At 38.6% G+C, this 20,831-nt stretch overlaps 2 protein-coding genes across 3 annotated transcripts; one reads left to right on the forward strand and one right to left on the reverse strand.

The window, feature by feature from the left end:
* The first annotated feature begins 450 nt into the window (after positions 1-450).
* Positions 451-15,529, forward strand: LOC102702114 (DNA polymerase zeta catalytic subunit). 2 transcript variants are annotated; one of them, XM_006658024.3, is made up of 23 exons: positions 451-613; positions 752-834; positions 1,497-1,554; positions 2,301-2,350; positions 2,428-2,534; positions 3,769-3,811; positions 4,643-4,711; positions 4,903-5,037; positions 5,128-5,299; positions 5,374-5,465; positions 5,547-5,972; positions 7,691-8,621; positions 9,472-9,720; positions 9,782-10,113; positions 10,331-10,479; positions 11,109-11,685; positions 11,866-12,012; positions 12,521-12,796; positions 13,101-13,208; positions 13,365-13,570; positions 13,643-13,946; positions 14,067-14,723; positions 15,207-15,529. In XM_006658024.3, the coding sequence occupies exons 1-23, from the start codon at positions 472-474 to the stop codon at positions 15,378-15,380; spliced, it is 5,487 nt and encodes a 1,828-aa protein (XP_006658087.2). In that variant the 5' UTR covers positions 451-471; the 3' UTR covers positions 15,381-15,529. The 2 variants fall into 2 exon arrangements, with proteins under 2 accessions (XP_006658087.2, XP_040381696.1); XM_040525762.1 differs by lacking the exon at positions 15,207-15,529 and having other exon boundaries at positions 14,051-14,140.
* Positions 15,530-16,332: 803 nt separating this feature from the next.
* LOC102702580 (xylose isomerase) lies at positions 16,333-20,513 on the reverse strand. Its single transcript, XM_006658026.3, has 21 exons — positions 20,405-20,513; positions 20,120-20,201; positions 19,920-20,033; positions 19,506-19,580; positions 19,279-19,408; positions 19,092-19,183; positions 18,741-18,791; positions 18,570-18,649; positions 18,442-18,496; positions 18,261-18,362; positions 18,123-18,174; positions 17,988-18,033; positions 17,853-17,908; positions 17,618-17,669; positions 17,459-17,538; positions 17,290-17,360; positions 17,158-17,198; positions 16,977-17,076; positions 16,828-16,899; positions 16,659-16,736; positions 16,333-16,551 (listed from the first exon to the last, which is right to left on the reverse strand). The coding sequence occupies exons 2-21, from the start codon at positions 20,177-20,179 to the stop codon at positions 16,516-16,518; spliced, it is 1,443 nt and encodes a 480-aa protein (XP_006658089.1). The 5' UTR covers positions 20,180-20,201; positions 20,405-20,513; the 3' UTR covers positions 16,333-16,515.
* Between the last annotated feature and the right edge of the window lie 318 nt (positions 20,514-20,831).

Genomic DNA, 20,831 nt, shown 5'->3' on the forward strand with positions numbered 1-20,831 from the left:
GTATTTTAATAAATAATATAAGTTGATTTTTTATATATGTCTGACCATTTGTCTTAAAAAAGTTAGGTAATTACTATTTTCTTTGTTGTAATTATATTTATTACTAGATATATTTTAAACATATCTTACATTATTATATATTTGCACAAAATTTTTACTCCAATAAAATAAATGATTAAACGGTGACAAAATATCATGAGGAGATGGTACCCTTGTGAGCCCATGATCTCCCGAGAGATGATGGGCCCACACTTAGATTACACCTTGAATCGGTTTCTCGCTAATGGGCCGTTGTGCTGACCGAGTCAAAACTAAGCAGCAGCTTGCTCTGGAAGGAGCGGCGGCCCACATATCGAACGCCACCTCACTCTGTTGACCGAGTCAAACCAAGCAGAAGCTTGCACTGCAAGGAGCCGCGGCCCAACTAGCCCATGCGCGTGTAGCTTCCAACTCGCACAAACCGCGGCGACCATGGCCGCCGCCTCCTCCTCGCCGGAGCCCTCGCCGCCGGTGGGGACCGCTTCCCCGGTGCTCAGCGTGCGAATCGTCTCCCTCGACTACTACATGGCGCCGCCCCTCCCCGGATTCGACTTCTCCTACAGCCAGTTCCACGGTGGCATTTCCCTCCCCCTCCCCTCCCCTCCCCTGCCCTGCCTCTCTCGAGCTCCGTTTCGCTCCTTGTTCTGCCTCTGTGGCCGCGGAAAGTGGTTCGAGTGGAGCGGTTGATGAGTTTGATGTGTGGTGGATGTAGGCGCGGAGGTGGAGGAGGTGCCGGTGATCAGGATCTATGGCTCCACTCCCGCGGGGCAGAAGACTTGCCTCCACATCCATCGGGTGCGTATGACCAGCCTTTTCTCTGATGAGTTTTTTGTCTGTTCATGCTTGGCATGAGTTACTGTTGGTCATCATGTTTGGTTTTAGCTTCAAGCCTTCTACTGACGCGCTGAGCCTGGATGCCCGCGTGCTTGTGTGTGTCGGTGTGTTTGAGCAATTGAGCGTGGGTGTGAAATGTGAATGATGTTGTGAGGCTGTAACACATTTGTGTTTGGTATTAGGTAGCCATGCGCAAAAACCAATCATTCTCATGTATTATTCTGCAGTATATGATGCTCCTGTCTTTTGCTGTCTGGATTCAAATTTTAAATTTGGAGGGAATGTCCTATGCTCATTGTACGCGCACCAAATTCGGAATTTGGAGCTCCAACTTCACTTCTAAAGTTTACCAAATTTGAAGTCCTCTTATCCTGGATAGGCTTAACTTTAGTTTCTAAGTATATACTTGGTGTTTGCTTGTATTACATCCATATTTACTACCGTGTGCAATCAATACATATGGTGATTAGATTTATTATATGTTGGATCTATGTTCTTGAATGAATACATATATACTTCATTTTTTTCATATTTCTTTTCGCCATGGAAAGTTGCTCATACTATTTTATTCATCCTTACTTGTACCAACTAACTTGTAAACGTTTGTTGTTTTTTGTATCTAGGTCCTTCCGTTTTTGTATGTACCTTGCACAGAGGACTTTCTTCATGACATCGAAAAAGGTGATTCATTCTTTGATTATTCAACACTGGTGCATCATGTATATGCTTCTATTGTTGCTTTTGCAATTTGTATATTCATCTTCTAACTGAGTCTTAGGCCGCGTTTGTTTTAATGGTTTTGGGGAAAGTTATTCGGTGCGGAAAACTTAGTAATAGATTAGTACATGATTAATTAATTATTAATTATAAAAAATAAAAAATAGATTAATATGATATTTCAAAGCAACTTTCCTATAAAAATTTTTCGCAAAAAACACACCGTTTAGCAGTTCGGGAAGCGTGCACGCGGAAAACGAGGGAATTTGGATAGCTAAGTGAGACAGCCGAACGCAGCCTTACTTCTAGCTCACAAACCTTTAAGACACTAATTCCTCTTACATATGGCAGTTGCATAATGCCATTGCATTTTTTTATGAATTTGATTTGTGATTTGAAAGCTCACTTTTCATATGTCCAAATATTGTCCTTGTATGCATTCGCAAACACATTTTGATAACTTAGACAGTAGGATGAACCCTTTGTATGTGTATGTGTTTTGGTATGCATTTCTTAGATTTTGTACTGGCCAAAATGGCAGCTGTGTCTGGAAATCATGTGGCCATATTTTTTTAAACCAAATAGCCTAGATGTGTATTCACTGTAAATGGTAGTACTGTTGCTCTCTGATTAACTTTTGCTTGTAATGTCAAGAACATTGCTTGATGACAGGGAGAAATTGATATGTCTCATTTCTGCCTTTTCTTTAGGTAATTCATATATATCTGGTCTACTGAGTGACCTTGAGAAAGCTTTGCAGGTATTTTCAAGTTCAATTCTTTTTTATGTTATGAATATCCTCTTGTCCTTTTTGATATCATCGTTTTTCTGTAACAGTTTCGTGGCTCATCAAAAAAGAAGCATGTGCATGGATGTACCCTTGTTCGAGCAAAAAAGTTGTATGGCTATCATACATCTGAGGAGCTTTTTGTGAAGATCTACTTGTATCCATACTTTTATCCTTTTTCAAAAAAAAATTGCTGCTATGGATGTTCGAACCAATTCTAGATCATCTGTTCTGTCCAGAAATAGGAATAAGGGTACGAAAATAGTCCATATAATTATTAAAAAAACAAAAACAAACATAATCTTTAGAAATCTTGAAAAGATTGTACCGAGTTTAGTTGTGGAACACTGTAATTAGTACATCTTCTGTTTTCTTTGTGGTGCAACTTCTGTCCATCAATGAATGTCCAATGCATTTTATTGGTTTTTCCTTTGATTTTGATTTATTTATTTATTTATTTTGCTTAGAACTATTCTTGATTCTCAGCACTAACTCCTTTTCTATAGTTATCGGCAAGTTTCTTGTAAACATAGAAACTGTTACATGCATTATATGTTTCTGTTTCAGTGGTCTAATCGATTATCAGTACGAATACTGGTCATTTGCTAGTTCTTGATGTGAATATCTAAGTCCTGATGTCCTGTGATTGTTACTTCCAACCAAAATTTTGCATTTAGGATTATTAAGATCATGTGGTAAACTGCTACTGTGATAATATTATTCCAATATGGGGCTCTATGTTGACTGTAGAAATGCAAAATTTCCTTCATTTGTTGTGTGTTGGAGTTATCATGAGAAAAGTCAACTTCTTTATTTGTGGATATGCTTATGCATATGCTTGAAAAGAATTTAATAATTTAGTGGGCATTTTTTTAGTGTTCTAAGTTATCCTTAGTATTTTGTTAGACTTGAATCCAACTATTGAATATCATGTGCTTGTTTGAACCGACATTTTATAGAGATCATCTACAGCACTAGTGCACATTTGATGTACAAACTGTTAAAGGACTATGTTAGGTGCATAGAAATCAGTTGATGTTTTGCAGCCCCATCTTTTCGCTTTTGCTTATGCTTATAAGCCAAAATTTAAATTTTCAACCTTAAATCTGGAGTAGATCTTGGGGTTTTTCATCGCACTTTATTTTTTAGCCTTGTTTTTTAAATCGCTAAGAACACATATATAAAAATTTTATTCACAAATTATTTTTCATTTGCAAATATGCCGTTTGATTTTTTTCCCTAAAAAAAAGCCAAACAATCACCCCCTTGTACTTCATGGGATGCTTGCTATACACAGATTTGAGCTACCTTTTTTAATAAATGCATGCCAGTATTTTGTTTCCTTCTATAAGGCTTTCCCATACAACTGATTGCCTTGATATAACCTGAAGATATTATCCTCGTGAAATTTCTCGAGCTGCAGCCCATCTGTTGGTATGTTGACCTGTTCTGCTTAATTTATAACCTTAGTATGTTTCAGTAGCTAAACATGTCTGACAGGAGGAATATAGCTGTGATACTTCTAGATTTTTGTTTACTTAATTTTACATTTTTTTTGGGCAATGGTACTTTGTTTTATTACTCCATCTTTTCCTTTTTAATTTTTATTGTTTACTTTTCATTGTCTCTAAGTTGCAAATTGGGCCTTCTTTTATACTTATACATTATGCATATCAATAAAATTATAATATTACAGGATTGTGTTCAGAGATAATCAATTTTTATATTATATGTATAGCCAGTCTATGTAGTTGTCGACATATTAATGGTCGAACTTTACAAAATTTTGTGGATAGTTCTGACAAGAAAAAGATCAGGAGTATTTGTTGAAGGAAATAACTGTGGTAGATATCTCAATGCTATTATTCTCTTGTTTATCAGATATGCTTCCTTTTAGCTTTTCATTGACAATTACTACACTTTGTATGCCATAGGAAAACTAGTATTCTTGAGGTTAAAGATTTCATATCAAATGCCTTCTGTTGTGTGCTTTTTCACTTGACAATGTGCACTATTTCTCAGCGTTGCATATGGATGTTGCTTTCTTTTCATGATGTGAAGCTATGAATTAATTCTCCCAGCAACCTAACTTTGCCACTAAAGAATTGTACCATCTGGAATAGAATTTGTGCTTTGTAGAAACTATCATATGTTAAATTATGCAGTTTATCTGGTGATCTTCATTGTGAATACACTTTATTCTTCTCAAATGGGAGCATTCTAAACTATTTCCTGTGGTTCTGATTTTGGGCTGCTTGGTTTCAGGATGGTGCTGTTCTTAATAGAGTATTCCAACCTTATGAGTCCCACATTCCATATCTTCTTCACTTTTTGGTAAGAACAATGCTTTCTTGTTCGTTTTTCCATAGTTGTTGTGAACTGCAAAAACAGTATTTTGTATTTTTCTCTTTTGCACAATTATAGATTCTTTACATAATAAATACCTCAGTATTGGTTTTATGATATATAGTTGTTTGATATTTGAGCAACTGGAGATGATCATTTATGCTGAATTTATATTTTAGATTGACTACAACTTGTATGGAATGGGCTATGTACATGTCACAGACTTCAAGTTCCGCACTCCATTGCCAGATGATTTTCGTCCTAAGTCATCTCTTCACTGCAAAGTGGACTGTTCCACTGAATCAGGGCATAGGGTAAGTTTATTTCCATTATTCTTTGTTGGGTGATACTTTCACCCGCTGCTTTACTTAAAACATCCTGCCTCTTTTCCTATAAAATGATAGGTACATCAGGATAACGTAGCAACTAGAAAGCCAACAGTCTGGATATCTTCAACAGTACCACATTCTTTAGTACTGGGCAATTCAGCCACTTACCGTTGCATGGAAGGAACAAATTGGAACATAGCTAATCGACATAGTTCTTTGATGCTTGAAGCTGACGCGAGAATAGAAGGTGCAATGGCATATTCTAACAGCTATTTTTGGTGTATCTATGTGTTGCACTAACAATTTCATTTGCATGTCTAGGCATCCTAAATGAAAAGTGTAAGATGTACACTTCCCTTTCACAAGCTACTGCTGATAGCAAAATGGTTCGGTCACTTTTATCAATTTGGGAGGTATCTTTCCTGCTTCACAAATACACCGTATGCTAGAAAATGTACTATTTGTCTAACCTTTCTAATATCCTTTTTGTTCAGGAACTTGAGCACTTAAGATTGCTGGAAGAACCAAAACCTGTTGATATGGGCAGCAGGCCTTTGCAGGATGCTGTTCTTAGAAGTTTTCTTCATGGTATTAAATATGAGAGCGCCCTTTCTATGTTGTGTCCAAAGGAGGAAATGTCCTATCACAAAGTTCCTACCATGGAAGAATCTGAAAAGCAAGAAGAATGCTTAAAATCATTGAATGACATTATTGGGACTATCACATTTTCACAGAATGACTACTACTCTATTATCGATAGTGATAATTCTGCGGGCACTCAAGAGGAGAAGCATATCACAAATGTTGCATGTTTAGAGTCATCGAAACAAGTATCTTTTGAGAGAAACAGTCAGTGCCCAGTGTCATCATCTGCTGCTCCAAGAACATCATCTCAATTTGTATTTGAAGAACATGAAAAGGTAAAATATATACCATATGTCTTAATTATCTGGTTAGTGCTTGGATCAAATTTAAAACATATTCTTTTGAGTCTATTTGTATTTCAATTTGAGATGTATCAACAAAAAAAAAGGTTAAATCAATTTTCCTTTAACCCTGATTAAAATTGGTTAAATCAATTCAACAAAAAATGTTAAATTTGGTTTCTGGATCTCAGTGTTATCTGATTGTCCAATTAATCGCGATTAATCAGGCTGATCGGTCCCCTGACCTCGATCAAGTCATTCTAAACGATCAGGCTGATCAGGTTTCTGATCGTCCGATTAGTCGACGATCAGATCCGATCAATCGGGCGATCAGAAGCCCCTAACGATCAGGCCGATCAGAATGTGACTAGAGTTTTGGGCCAACCTGGTCAGTCTTTTGTCCCTTAGAATTTTAGTTGGGCTGGCACCTCAAACAACAAAGCTCAAAGGTAAGTACCATCTAACCATCGAATAATACCTTTGTTATTGCATTTTATGCTGCACACTAAATAGTATATAGGGTTATTATGTTCCGGTAAATGTACTGTGCTACTGTACCGATCAGCCTCGATTAATCGGGCTGATCGACGATTAATCGACATGATTGGTGCCATGGCGATCAGGTCCGATCAGCCGATCAGACAACATTGCTAGATCTTGAACACTTGCAAATACTTGATAAATACCCTAATTATGTCAAACAAAACCCATAAGAAGGTGGCATGAAGAGATCACTAGGGGTGTGTTTGGTTACCTATAGGCTGGATAGCCTAGCCCGTCCCACCGAGCCTGGCTCGGCTGAACTTGTTTCTAGCATGCATATTGGTTTGTTTTGTAAGCTGGGATTGCTCAGCCTGTCTCCTCAATAAAGCTGTTTGGTTGTATGCATATGTGCTTCGCTTGTGAAATATCTGGTAGAAACACTGCACATAGGTTGTGTTTTCTTGATTCAAGCTAGCCAGGCTGAACAGAAACAAATCTCTAGCTCATTTCCTTGGAGCCAGGCTCCGATTGCCTTTTTGCATGCCCATGGCCAGGCCTGTCCATATACTGAGCCAGGATGACTTAGATGCTATGAACCAAACACATCCTAGGTGTCTAGGTCTGAAAGGGCACATGTAGATGCCTCAGGGTGTGACGATTCATATACATTTTCTGATCCTCAGTCATTGTAAATGCTGGTTCTTGATTGACCTTCCATTTGAGATTTTCCATTATGTTATTAGATATATTTTATGTTGCCACATTTTCATATTACTCCTGCTTTTTTATTTGATGCCGTTGACTTTTGTTTCTACATTTGACCATTTGTCTTATTCAAAATTTTTGATCTATTACTAAAGAAACTTTAAGAATAATTATAATTTTGCATATTTGCACAAAAAATTTGAATAAGTCAAACGGTCAAATATAGATCCATAAATTAATGGTGTCAAATAAAGAAAACAGAGGGAGTATGTTTTTTTTTTTAAATTTGGGTGCAAATATTACCAGTTCTTGATTAATTCAGATCTATTAGAGTATTAGAGTATATCTCTTTTGTAGATATTGCATAGCATCTATAACTGTATTTATCCCTCTATTTGAGGGCTCTATTGTACTTTCCATATTATTGGTTTTAGATATCAATTGTCCCCCCGTCCTACTGGTATTGCTTAATTTCAATCTCTCTACAAGATTCTCTAATCTCATTGTAACATTTTCATTTGTAGCGTGTGGATGCTGAAGCCCTTGGCCTTCTAGGCTGGCTGGCCTCCTCACAAGCTGCAGAGGAACCAACAACTGATGATGAGTTAGTCAATGAAGCCATTCTCAGCCCTTTGTTTTCCAAGAAGTCCATTGCAGTTGCCTTAGAGTCTGCGCAGCTGGATTTTGATGGTGCTTCTCAGCAGGAGTGCCAGGATATTCTTGATTCAATTGAACCTGTGAATGGAGAAGAACAGCCAAATGATCAGATGTCTTCCCGCAATTCTGTGAAGATCGATGAGAGTAGTTCGGTGAGCAACAGTATTCCTCAGCTTGATGGGTCATCTGATGAAAACCAAGAAGTTCCGCAGGAAGATGGTAAGTGTAAAATCAGCAGGAAAAGGGCAGAATTGCCTAGTTACTCATCTCCTCAAAGTAGTTCAAAAGCTAGTAAGCGTGGAGGAAATGAACTTCTCTGGGGCTCTTTGCCACTTTCCAGTAAAAAGATGTCAGGCATAGATGTTGATGGTCATGTTAAAACCTCTTCAAGTTGTGCAGTGCCAACTAAGAAGGGGCTAAGTGCTTCTTTCATGAGTAGAGATGGAAAGAACTCTCGTGATACCACAGATAAGGTTGACACAGAATCTTCTACTCCAACAGGTGAACATGACCCACCGTGTCATTCTGTGAGAGACTTGATGAGGAGGAGGAGATCTTTTCGGTCTGATCAATTGGAAGTTGGTAATTCCGGAGATGCAACACACATCATTCATAAAGAGAATGAAATTGTGAATTCAGAGAGACTAGAATTGCATGATCTGTCGAGTGATCTTAATTCTGAAATGAATTGTTCTGGTGGTCAATATTTGCATATGACCTTTGCACAGAAGCCTCCAATGAAGAATGAAGTATTATGTTGTTTGGAGGGCTCTTCAGCAGGCAGTGAGCTGCCTCAATGTAGGTTCTACAAGTGATCTTTATCGTGGTGAATGCAATTCATTTGATGCATAGTCATTCTGATGCGTTGTTGCTTGTTCCTCATGTAAATTCATGTAAATTTTGTATAAGCTTTGATGTTGTTGTTAGTTGTTACCCATCTAATATAAACAATTGTGTTAGTGCATACGGTAATGATTATGTAACAATGTTTTTCAGTTTTTTAGTGTTAGGCTTTTAGGTCTGTTGCCATTTACATATCCTATTATTGTTTCCCCTCTGGAACAGTTTGGACTATCAACCGTATACCACTATACCAGCATGAAATATTAGCATGTGTGCAAAAGCCATTATTCATGTAGCCTTGTATCATTAACAAATTACTATATTTTAGCTGTTGATATTTACACCATTACTCATCAGCGTTTAGTAAGAAGCTGGTTTAACACTTTTCAAAGTGCCATTCCTTTTTCTTGAGTTTAGTTCCTCACCTCTGATCTTTTGCTACTGCCCTTTGACAGCCCTGCAGCAAAGTGGGATTTATGGGTTGTCATATACTCAAATTGCCAGAAATTTGTAGTTCTGTGAAATATGTTATCAAATCTTCGGCATCTTGATAGTTATGACTCATGACACTTGTTATCTGTGCCTAGTTACTCAGGAAGTCTAGGATATTAGCATGTCATGGTTTTTAGGGGCCCTCCTACGTAATAAACTTGTTGTGCTACAATCTGTATTAGTTAGCATTATGTTGCCTTACTATAAGTACAAAAACCTTTCTTGTGTTTTTGGTATCATCATTCACTTCATATCACTTAAAGCGTATTGTATTTTCTCTTAATCCACACTTGCTCTTCTGTTATTTTTGCAGCTTCTAAACTGGGATTGGTTGATATTCCTCCGTATTTCAATCAGAATGCTGAAGAGAATAAGAAAAAAGAAGCATTTCAACACATGGAAAATAGCGGGTTTTCATGGGATACATTGGGTGTTCCAATTCATTTCCAAAATGATGGATCAGCCGTATATTTGCTGACACATGCATTTTTGCCACCATCCGCGGTAGCCGTGGGCCAGTGGTTAACCCAAAAATCTTCTTCTGTTAGTGCATCTGGTGCAGGTAAATTTCCTACATCAATTTCCATTTTATGTATGGACTTCCTCACACTCTGTTATTTTAGGTCATTCGAATTATGGCGAGAAAGTATTTGTTGATCAGGAAGGACCAAACAATTCTGCTCTTTCACCATATATGGGAGGTCCTGCTTTGATGGAAGATTCTCCTGCACCCAAATTGGCTTTGGATCATACCACTACAATGTTTACTGATGATATAGTTATGATGGAACCAGATCCTTCCAACCAAGAAATTAAAAATCTGGGTGACGGGCATGACTATTCCCAGATCTCAGGTGGAGACGAGAGGGATAAACTCACACCCCTCAGTCAAATTGGATTCCGAGATCCTGCTAGCACCGGTGGTGGACAACAATTGACTATAATGAGCATAGAGGTTCTACCACATTCTTTTTTCTTTTGTTCCTGACATACATATGTTTCTTTTTTATTGTTCATCATACAATGCAGGTGCTAATTTACTGTTTTTAGAAAAATCTATGTCTGCAACCAGCGATTTTTTTGGGCTATTAGTCATGTCAGTTTGACTTGGCTCTATGTAGTGCTAAAATGCGAAGTTGAATTACCACATGACATTTCTTCCATTACTACAGGTATTAACAGAAAGCAGAGGAGAGCTGCGTCCTGATCCACAATTTGATGCCATAAATGCTGTATCACTGGCCGTTGAGGATGATGTTGACAATTCTATTGAAGCTCATGTGCTTATACGTGGAAACAATGACAATTCACACAGGAGGAGGTTGTGTGAAATCACTTGATCTTGGAATTGCTTGTTGCTTACTTTTCTACTCCATCTTGTTTTGGCACAGACCAGTTCCCTTTTTTTCTCTTTTTTAATTGAAATTCCAGTCTAAATCTTATGCGCCATTGACTTGCTTGTGCTGTTTCTTTTACCATAAGCAGGCTTATGATTTAGGCTGAAATTCCTCATCCACATAAGCGAACCGATGGGCTTTTTAGTATTTGTCAATCAACAGAACTCTCTTAATAAGTCTGCATAATCTCAAGCAATTGAACTGATCTAATCAGAAGAGTTGTGTTAAATGTGAAACTCAATACTTTAGTATGTCGGTCATAATCCTAGTCCACTGAGAGAGGTTTGCATAATTGCATGGACATTGGCAGTGGCAACTGATGTTATATTTGATGAGAGTACATTGATTTGGATCACTATCTTATTTATGAGTCTAAGTGATATAATACCCTAAAAAAACATCATATGGTATGCGCTGTCCATTTCCTATGCTTCTGGACTTGAAGAACACTATAGTACTTTGGGTTCCTTTGTTTATAATTTTTTGGATCGTGCATACACCTTTAGCCTGTTCAATTGAGATGTCTTTATTGCTGTTTTCCTTGTAACTGCAGAAACCTGGACGGAGTCGCCCATTGCAATGTAAATGTATTTCATGGAGAGAGGGAACTTTTGAACCATCTTATTAATGCAATATGTTCAATTGATCCAGATATTTTAGTTGGATGGGAGATTCAGTTAGGATCTTTAGGATTCCTTGCTGAAAGAGCTGCTCATCTGGGTATAGGCTTACTGAAAAGAATTTCAAGGACGTCACCGCATCAGATGAAACATCCACCTATGAACCCAGTGGACGAATCTAGTCAGGAGCTTCCTGGAGCATCTTCTGCTCCTGATGTTATTGATGATACTAGTGATAACAATTGGAGTTATACACATTCTAGTGGTGTACATGTTGATGGAAGAATCATATTGAACTTATGGCGTCTCATGCGTGCAGAAGTTAAGCTTAATAATTACTCCCTTGAGGCTGTAGCTGATGAAGTTTTGAGGAGGAAGATACCATTAATACCAGCCAAGATATTGAATAGATGGTTTGCAACAGGTCCTGGACGAGGAAGATACCGATGCATAGAATATGTTAACAACAGATCTTATCTCAACCTTGAAATATTGAATCAACTTGACCTGGTAAATGGAATCCCCACACTGATATCATGCTGGCACATCATTAAGATAGAGATATTTAAGATTTCCTTTATATTTTTAGTTGAAATATTTTGTCAATTTTACGATTCTACTTAACAAGCTTCTAGGTATGATTATCATTACAGCAAAGGCGTTTATTCTAAATATTACCTGACTGTGCAGGTAAACCGGACATCTGAACTTGCCCGTGTATTTGGTATTGATTTCTTCTCTGTTCTTTCTCGAGGTTCCCAGTTTCGTGTTGAATCTATGCTCTTGAGATTGGCTCATACACAAAACTACCTTGCAATTTCCCCAGGAAATCAACAGGTGTAGCCATTCTCTCCCTGCCATGTTAAGATCTCTCTATTGCTTCAGATGTATCGTTTCTCGTGTGCATTTACAACAAATTCTGGAACACATGGTAGAGATGACAATTCTTACTCATTTAGGCCTTTAGGGATTCTATTGAGTACTGACAATTTCATGTTTACATTTTTACATGGTTTATGTGTGCCAAAGATTGTCATTCGGTCAGCACTCTGCAGGGATCCAAACAAGTTAAATTTTGTGAATGACAAGGGAAAAAGATGAAGATAAATTAGGGTAGTTTTGGATTTTGATGGGACTGCTCTTTTAAGCATCGTGATAACTTAATTTTCCATGTTGGACTCTGTTTATCTTCTGTTTGGTTACTCACATGAAGTTAAAAAAAAATGGGATTTATTCTTTGCTAAAATGTTTTCAAAACAAGATTCTTTGCAAAAAAAATAATTAAATATGAAGGCCTAAAATATAGATTCCGATATCTTAAGTGTTCTTCCGTGCAACTTTGCAGGTTGCTTCTCAGCCAGCCATGGAATGCTTGCCACTTGTAATGGAACCAGAGTCAGCTTTCTACTCTGACCCAGTTGTTGTATTGGACTTCCAATCCCTTTATCCCTCCATGATAATAGCATATAACTTATGTTATTCCACATGCTTGGGTAAAGTTTTCCCATCGAAGTCAAGTATACTTGGTGTCAGCTCGTATTCAGCAGATCCACAGAAAATCGCTGACCTGAAAAATCAGCTGCTGCTGACTCCAAATGGTGTCCTGTACGTGCAACCGGAGGTAATGTTATTCTTCGGGTGAGATAGGTCTTCTTCTATTGTTGTTATACTGTAAATGCCTAGCACCATTGTTGATAGATGTATCAGTTCTCATTTGGATAGATTAAAATCCCAGCCTATACACATTGTGATTGTCCTTTTGCTCTATCAGCTGAATTACCAGATGTATTTTGGAAAGCATTAATTAATGTTGCACTTCTATATACCCTCCTGGCCTCTATTTTTATGCATATACAACATACCTTTGTTTTGTTAGGTCTTATGCTGAACAGACCTTTGAGCACATTTGTAATGCCATTTTACAGGTGAGGAAAGGTGTGCTTCCTCGTCTTCTGGAGGAGATACTATCAACACGAATTATGGTGAAGCAAGCAATGAAGAAGTTGTCTGCATCTCAGAAGGTTCTGCAGAGGGTATTCACTTCTAAACTATTTTTGGAAGACCTAAATCCATATAATAATACAGGGTCCTATTAGAAGTTGTGATTTAGTATGCGTATTCTATATAGTGGGGTGACCTCTTTCCTTTAGGCTTTATCATGTTAAAAATGAATATTTTTCTTTTTTCAGATTTTCAATGCACGCCAACTTGCTCTGAAGCTGATAGCTAATGTAACATATGGTTACACAGCTGCTGGATTCAGTGGTCGTATGCCTTGTGCAGAGCTTGCAGACAGCATTGTCCAGTGTGGACGTAGAACACTTGAAACAGCCATATCATTTGTCAACCAGCACCCTTTATGGAAGGCTAGAGTTGTATATGGTGATACTGACAGGTATATTTGTGTCTTTATCTTTTATCTTCAGCTTGTTATGCAGCCATATTACAAACCCATCTGTTTCTGTAGTATGTTTGTTCTTCTAAAAGGGCGTTCTAGGGAAGAAGCATTTAGAATAGGAAAGGAGATTGCCTCTGCAATAACTGCGATGAATCCGGATCCAGTCACATTAAAGTTTGAGAAAGTTTATCATCCATGTTTTCTTCTTACGAAAAAAAGATATGTTGGCTATAGCTATGAGAGTCCAGAACAAAAAGAGGCAATCTTTGATGCAAAGGGGATTGAAACAGTGCGGAGAGATACATGCCCAGCAGTTGCAAAGATTTTAGAGCAATCTATTAGAATAATGTTTGAAGAACAAGACTTAACCAAGGTAAGTCGTGCTTCTTGATCTCCTCTTTGCAATCATTATTTTCTTTCTTTGGATCATCAAATGCTAGCCTTCCCACCTTCCTGACATATGTCAGGCTATGATAGCCATTTTATTCTGCAGGTTAGGTCATATTTGGATCGTCAATGGACACGGATATTATCAGGGAAAGTTTCTATTCAAGATTTCATTTTTGCTAAGGAAGTTCGACTGGGTACTTACAGTGGAAGGGCTTCCTCACTGCCACCTGCAGCTATTGTGGCAACAAAAGCAATGCTGTCCGATCCTCAGGCAGAACCTCGCTATGCAGAGAGAGTGCCATATGTTGTAATCCATGGGGAACCAGGGGCCCGGCTTGTAGATATGGTTATTGATCCTTATGGCCTGCTAGAAGTTGGGTCTCCATACAGGTTAAATGCATTGTATTACATAATCAAACAGATTATCCCTGCACTGCAACGTGTGTTTGGACTCGTTGGTGCTGACCTAAATAAATGGTTCAGTGAGATGCCTCGCCCAATAAGGGAAACACTTGCTAAACGTCAGTCTGTTTCTGGTCATGATAGCAGTTTCAACCGGTTAGGGTTAAATAAGAAATGGTACAGCAAAGGAAGCAGGATAGATACTTACTACATGTCAAGCCACTGTACAATTTGTGGTGAAATAATTCAAGGATCAGACACCTTGTGCAACAACTGCTTGAGAAATGAAGCTGTTGTTGCGACAGTAGTTGCTGGCAGAACTTCAAAATTGGAGCGGGAAATCCAACATCTTGCTGCTGTAAGTTCATATTTTTCTTGGATAATTGTGCAACGGATGATTGTGGTATACCCTTGTCTTTCAGTTCCCCAAACATAAATACTGCCTTGCCTACTTTTGACTACATAACTATTTAACTTAATTTCACGCTGAGGGGAATGGAACCATTATATGAAAATAATTCATTTGTGTTCACTTCTATGCACAGCAACATATATTGGTTCTAGATTCATGACATTTCTGTGTAACTATTCACGAAATTTCTGTGTCACAAACTCACAGGAATTGAGCATCAAACAATGAATTTTTCTCTCAAAAAAGGAATCAATGAAGTTTCTGTCCTTTTTTAATGGACTTAACCTCTATTTTAACTGCTGCAGCTACCTAACCTCTATTTTAACTGCTGCAGCCTTTCATATTTTATCTCCTGTTCATAGAATAGATAGCCTTGAGATAAGAAGTGTCAGATGAACCGACAGTTTTTAACTCTTTAACATTGCCCAGATATGTGGTCATTGCGGTGGTGCAGATTGGATTGTTGAGAGTGGGGTGAATTGCATTTCCCTTGCATGCCCAGTGTTCTATGAGCGGAGAAAGATTCAGAGGGAGTTGAGGGTTGTTTCAGAATCAGCAGGGGAATCTGGATATTATCCCTTCTGTTGTGCAGAACTCTTCTGAATTTGCATTTCTTTGCTCATATCCTGTATATGCTGTAAATTTGTAATATCTACAATATATGATGGGGTGTAATTATTTTGTTGTAACATTGTACAATTGTATAACATGTGTTTATGAAGTAAATTTAATTGATAATGATGCAAATCCAAGGGAATATCTAGTACTTTGGCTTTTTGTTGGTCCTTCAGTCTGGGCCGTCGTCTCCCTAAGTTGTTCCTCATGGAGCTTTGTTCAGCAGGTAACGGTTAATTATACTCGTTCTTCAACAGTGCTCTAGGTAATCCGATGTTCAGTATGGCCATAGTTTAAAATCATTTCATGTTTTATTTTGGCAGACTGCACCAGAAACTAGAAGAAAATAGGTTGGTTTGTTTGTGTTCTCTCCGATATGTTTTTACTGAATTACCAGAGGCTTCAGGCTTGTTCGTGTTGTCTTTCTAATATATCTTCACTGAATTATGGATTGTCTTATTGTCTTCCTACTATATCTTTACTGAATTATGGATGCTATAGGTCCAGGATCCAAGACCAGAATTTCCAGCTCGTATGAGGTCACAGGGGATTCGAGACCAGAATTTCTACCTTGGTAAGAACCGAGTGACCTCTGATTGAAAGGTAAGCTCCAGTTTGTTTGTGTGATCTTCCTGATATGCTGTTAGCCCGTCTTTGAATCATGCATGGTCATGTCACAGGAGATCCAGGAACAAAAGCTGCAGATCGTGTAGAGCAATGCAACCAGCTGCAGATCGTGTAGAGCAATGCAACCAGTCAAGGCACGCTACATTGGTAAAATCGAGGGAGCTCTCCTTTAACATGTGCTGTTAACCTGTTACTGAATCATGCATTGACGGTAACTGTATCTGTTCTCCAATGTGAAATGCAGCAGGAGAAACGCTCCAACGGGATTCAATTTGATTCCGTGATAAACATAGGAGATAACAATGGAGCTTAATTCAGAAAGGTACGACTCATTATTTCAATTCCACGCTGTAGTGTACAAGGTTCATTGCATTGCATGGAAGGCTAATAATAACTACAAACTAGATTATTGATCGTAGCGACAGTGATGACTGCACATTCTTCCGAAGGCGAGCTTTGGATTATTCCTAGAACTATGAACGGCACATGCCAGCATCTACAGAGCAGATTGGAACAACATCTCAGCCAGTTCCTGTATCAGGAAAACACATGAAAACAGAAGTTAAAAAATGAGCAAAACATCAACAGAGATCTCTGTATTATACAGTAAGTTCAATAGTAGATTATAATTCCACTTACCTGCTTGCCAGATGGAACAGAGGGTTCACCCCACTCCAAAACCTTCTTCTCTAGTGTCTCGAAATCTCCTTTCCCAGCCTACATGAAACCATAAGGCAATTGTTAACTGTTCGAATTCAATCATCCAAGTATAGAAAAAGAAGAGATCTAAAGTAGTTGAATACTGTACCTCAATTATGGCACCAATCTCACTATCAAAACTCTGGTAGCGCTTACGAACAAGATCATCGAGGGAACCATCCTAACAGCAGAAAGAGAAGAAAATTACTTCTAGATCCCTGAATAAAAACTTTAGAAGGCAGTAGTGTTTTCAGTTACCTCCATCAGCTTGACAACATTTCGAAGGCCACGGGCCAGGGTGTCCATTCCTGATATATGAGCCAGAAACATGTCCTCAACATCAGTACTCTCCCTCCTCCTGTAAACATAACCCAAGTCAATTGAATTTCAATTGAATCTGAACCATTACAAAATAAAAGCCAATGTCATGGGAACCAACAATTTGGCATCAAAGTTGAATCCACCAGGTGCAAGCCCACCCTGCAATAATATCAAAACATAGCCAATCATGAATAATATTGTTTTGATAATTATATGAATATATCAATTTATTAAAATGAGTTGAACTCACATTCTTAACTACACTTGACATAACCAAAGTAGCCTCTGAAATGTCTGTAAGGAACTGGTCGGTATCCCAACCTGTCCATATATGTAAGAATTGAGATGTTAATTTATCAAGTATGCCCCAAATCTAAAACAAGCAATAATTTCATGAGATACAGTGTGCTGGCACATACCAATCTGGGGATCACCGGTGTTTGCGTCAATATTCCCAAGCAACCCATTAATTCTTGCAGTTTCAAGCTCATGGTGGCAGCTGCAGATTTAACATACCATTATGATACTGCCACTGTAAGCTACTATCTTGATCAACGTTAGGGAAGCAAGAAACTAACCTATGTCCAGATAGAGTAGCATGGTTGCATTCAACATTTATCTTGAATTCTCCTGTATCATCATGCATGTGAAATAAAATGTTCTTTAGATGATTTCAGAATACGCTGCTAACTCCAGACAGGCACCAGTTAATAAAATTATTGAAAACGCGATGACACATGAATTTGTAAAATCCAAATAACAGTTCAACTTTAAAATCATTGTAAACCTTATATAGATTCCAACAGACTGTACCTGTTAGACCATATTTCTGTAGAAAAGAGAATGTAGTTGCAACATCCCAATCATACCTGGAGAGGACGAACAAGGGTTAGTATTGTTTAATCCTTGTAGACATTTTGTTAACATAAGTCAAACTAATAAACATACTGGTGTTTTGTGGGCTCCTGTGGTTTAGGCTCTATCAACAATGTTCCTGAAAAAGAATGTAAAAACAAAATTAAATATTATATCCATGTCACAAATGGTAACATGTGATATAGCAATGACATGAGTGATGAGTACCATTGAATCCGATTTTCTTCTTGTAGTCAACTGCAGCTTGAAGAAAATTAGCCTGGACAACACCAAATAAAATGGTAAATCGAAACTGAGACAAAATAGCACGGAAACAGAACAGTAACAATATAGGCAGACTCATACCAAATGGTCAAGCTCTCTCTTCATGTCAGTATTAAGAAGAGTTTGGTAACCCTCTCTTCCACCCCAGAATACATAGTTTTCACCACCTAGGTAGTGAGTGACCTTCAAGTGATAAAAGTCAAATCAAGAATTGACCTATGCAATACCCTATTAAGATGTTCAGAATTCCGAGACAACTCACCTCCAAAGCTTTCTTAACCTGAGCAGCCCCATAAGCATACACTTTAACTTCTGGGCTGCAGTATCAATGTAGACTTCTGTTAGCTTCAAATCATACACAAAATTTCTAATGCAGCAAAACCAATCTACCTAGTAGCAGCTCCGTGCATGTAACGTGGATGCAAGAAAAGTTGCGCAGTCCCCCACAGTGGTTTTATATTGGTCTCCTCCTGCATGAGGTTCAAATCATATTTGAGCAAAAGGATCAGAACCAATGCACTGCAACAAAATTCCAACAATTTTAGGCTACAGCAATGTAACCTGTAGTTTCTTTGCCAGCTCAACTATCTCATCCAGATTTTTATTCGTTTCCTGCAATGTGAAACAAGAGGATTGTAAAATACCAGACCTTCCACAGTTCGCCAGAGTACACAGAACCCAGAAAATCCAATAATTAACAGAAATACCGTAGGAGTAAAGCTTATCTTGAAAAGTACATGAAACAGATGTTACACATTGTTCTGAAGGCATATTCAGATATAAAGGGACTGGGGGTTTGACAATATCTAAACTATTTTTAGTAAAACAGATGATTAAAATAGTTATGCTGTTAACAAAGGGTTAGGTATCATAAATTGCTATAAACTGGAATATTATGTATGAAGGCCATACCGTGAGCGTTTTGCCATCAGGGGCAATATCCCTGTCATGGAAGCACCATTTGTCAACTCCAAGCTTCTCCATGAATTCGAAATGAGCTCTCACTGCAGTGACAACTCAAACAGAAGTTGTTGGTTCAAGCAAATGTGTGAATTCATAATGAACTGAAACTAAACATGAAACGAGGCAATAGCCATACTTCTTCTCTTAGCCATGGCCAACGAATTTGTGCCATCCTCCCAGGGCCAAGCCTTTGTAGGGGCACCAAAAGGATCTGCTCCGTTACCACGGAATGTATGCCAAAAGGCCACGCTGAACCGCATCCAATCCTAATAGCAAGCAAATAAACACAATGCTCAGCTAAATTCGATGATGCAAAAGGGATTAAAGGGATCTGTACAACAGGACGTCGTTCACAAACCCTACCTTCATCTTCTTTCCAAGAATCACTTCTTCGGCATTATACCACTTATAAGCAAGCGGGTTCTTGCTACTTGGACCCTGCAGCACAATTGTTCAACAAAGTTTTGTAACTCAGAAAGTCACAGCAGTTTCAATCCAATATAACAATCCAATCTAAGCTTTTGTCAAACAAATCTAACCAAAGAGTCGCAGCAGTTTTGGCCCAATACAATAATCTAAATTTCCAAGCTTTTGTCCAACAATCTAACCAAAGAGTTGCAGAGTTTTTGTCCAGTACACAATAATCTAAGTTTCTAATCTTTTGTCCAACAATCTAACCAAAAAATCGCAGCAGTTTTAGTCCAATGTAACAACCTAAACTCCTAAGCTTTATCCAACAATCTAATCAAAGGTGTAATCTTTGATGGTCTCACTCACCTCATACTTGATCTTGGGGATGCCAGGGAAGAACTCCCCTTCCCAATCCCCTGAAGCAGCAGCATCATCGCACTTGCTATCGAGGTCAGCTGGACAGGTTTGCGGGGCACCGATCTGCAACAACAAACAAAATCACAACACGAAGGCCACATTTTTCACCTCAGTAATCAAGCACCGCTAACTACGCAGCGATCACTCACCGAAGCAGATAGACACAGAGATGAGGCCACCAGCAAGAGCAGAAGCTTCGCGCCCTTCATGGCGCCGGTGGCACCGGCGAACCTGAAGAGATGCAAACGCGACGGATTGGCGAGAGAGATAGCCAGAAAGCTCCCGATTTGGATGAGGAATTGAAGAACTCCCAGACCAATCCAATCCAAGCCAGTTGGAGCTCGCCGCCCACATAGAAACCTACCGGAAAATAGTGCTGTCCAATCTGCGAGGGCGGCGAGAAGAGGAGGAGAAGGGAGGAGACGAGACGGTACCTGCGGCGGCGGAAGGGTGAATGGAGTGGGGGCGATGAAGGGGAAGAGGATAATTAATCGCGAGGGGGATGAGGAGGCGAGAGGAAGAAGACGATGAGGAGGGCTTTAAGTAGGATTGCCCCCGCGGCCTCCCTGCTACTCCGGCGGTGGGTGACGTCACTTTTGTTTGGATTTATATTATCCATGGGGCCAATGATACTAACAACCCAACACAATAATATCCCCTTCGTTTTAAAAAACTTAATTTTTTTATTTATATCACACGTATCACTACAAGCTTAAAATGCCTTTTACCTTTTGAAATCCTATGAGATTTGTCTTATACATTTTCAACTTCAGTACAGTACTTGTTTCCGCCATTACCAAAATCCCTTACAATAAATATTCAAGAAATAAAGTCTTTATGGAAAAGGAGATGAGCTTAAAA

The sequence above is a fragment of the Oryza brachyantha genome, chromosome 7 (assembly GCF_000231095.2).
Source record: "Oryza brachyantha chromosome 7, ObraRS2, whole genome shotgun sequence".
In the NCBI taxonomy this organism is placed as follows: domain Eukaryota; kingdom Viridiplantae; phylum Streptophyta; class Magnoliopsida; order Poales; family Poaceae; genus Oryza; species Oryza brachyantha.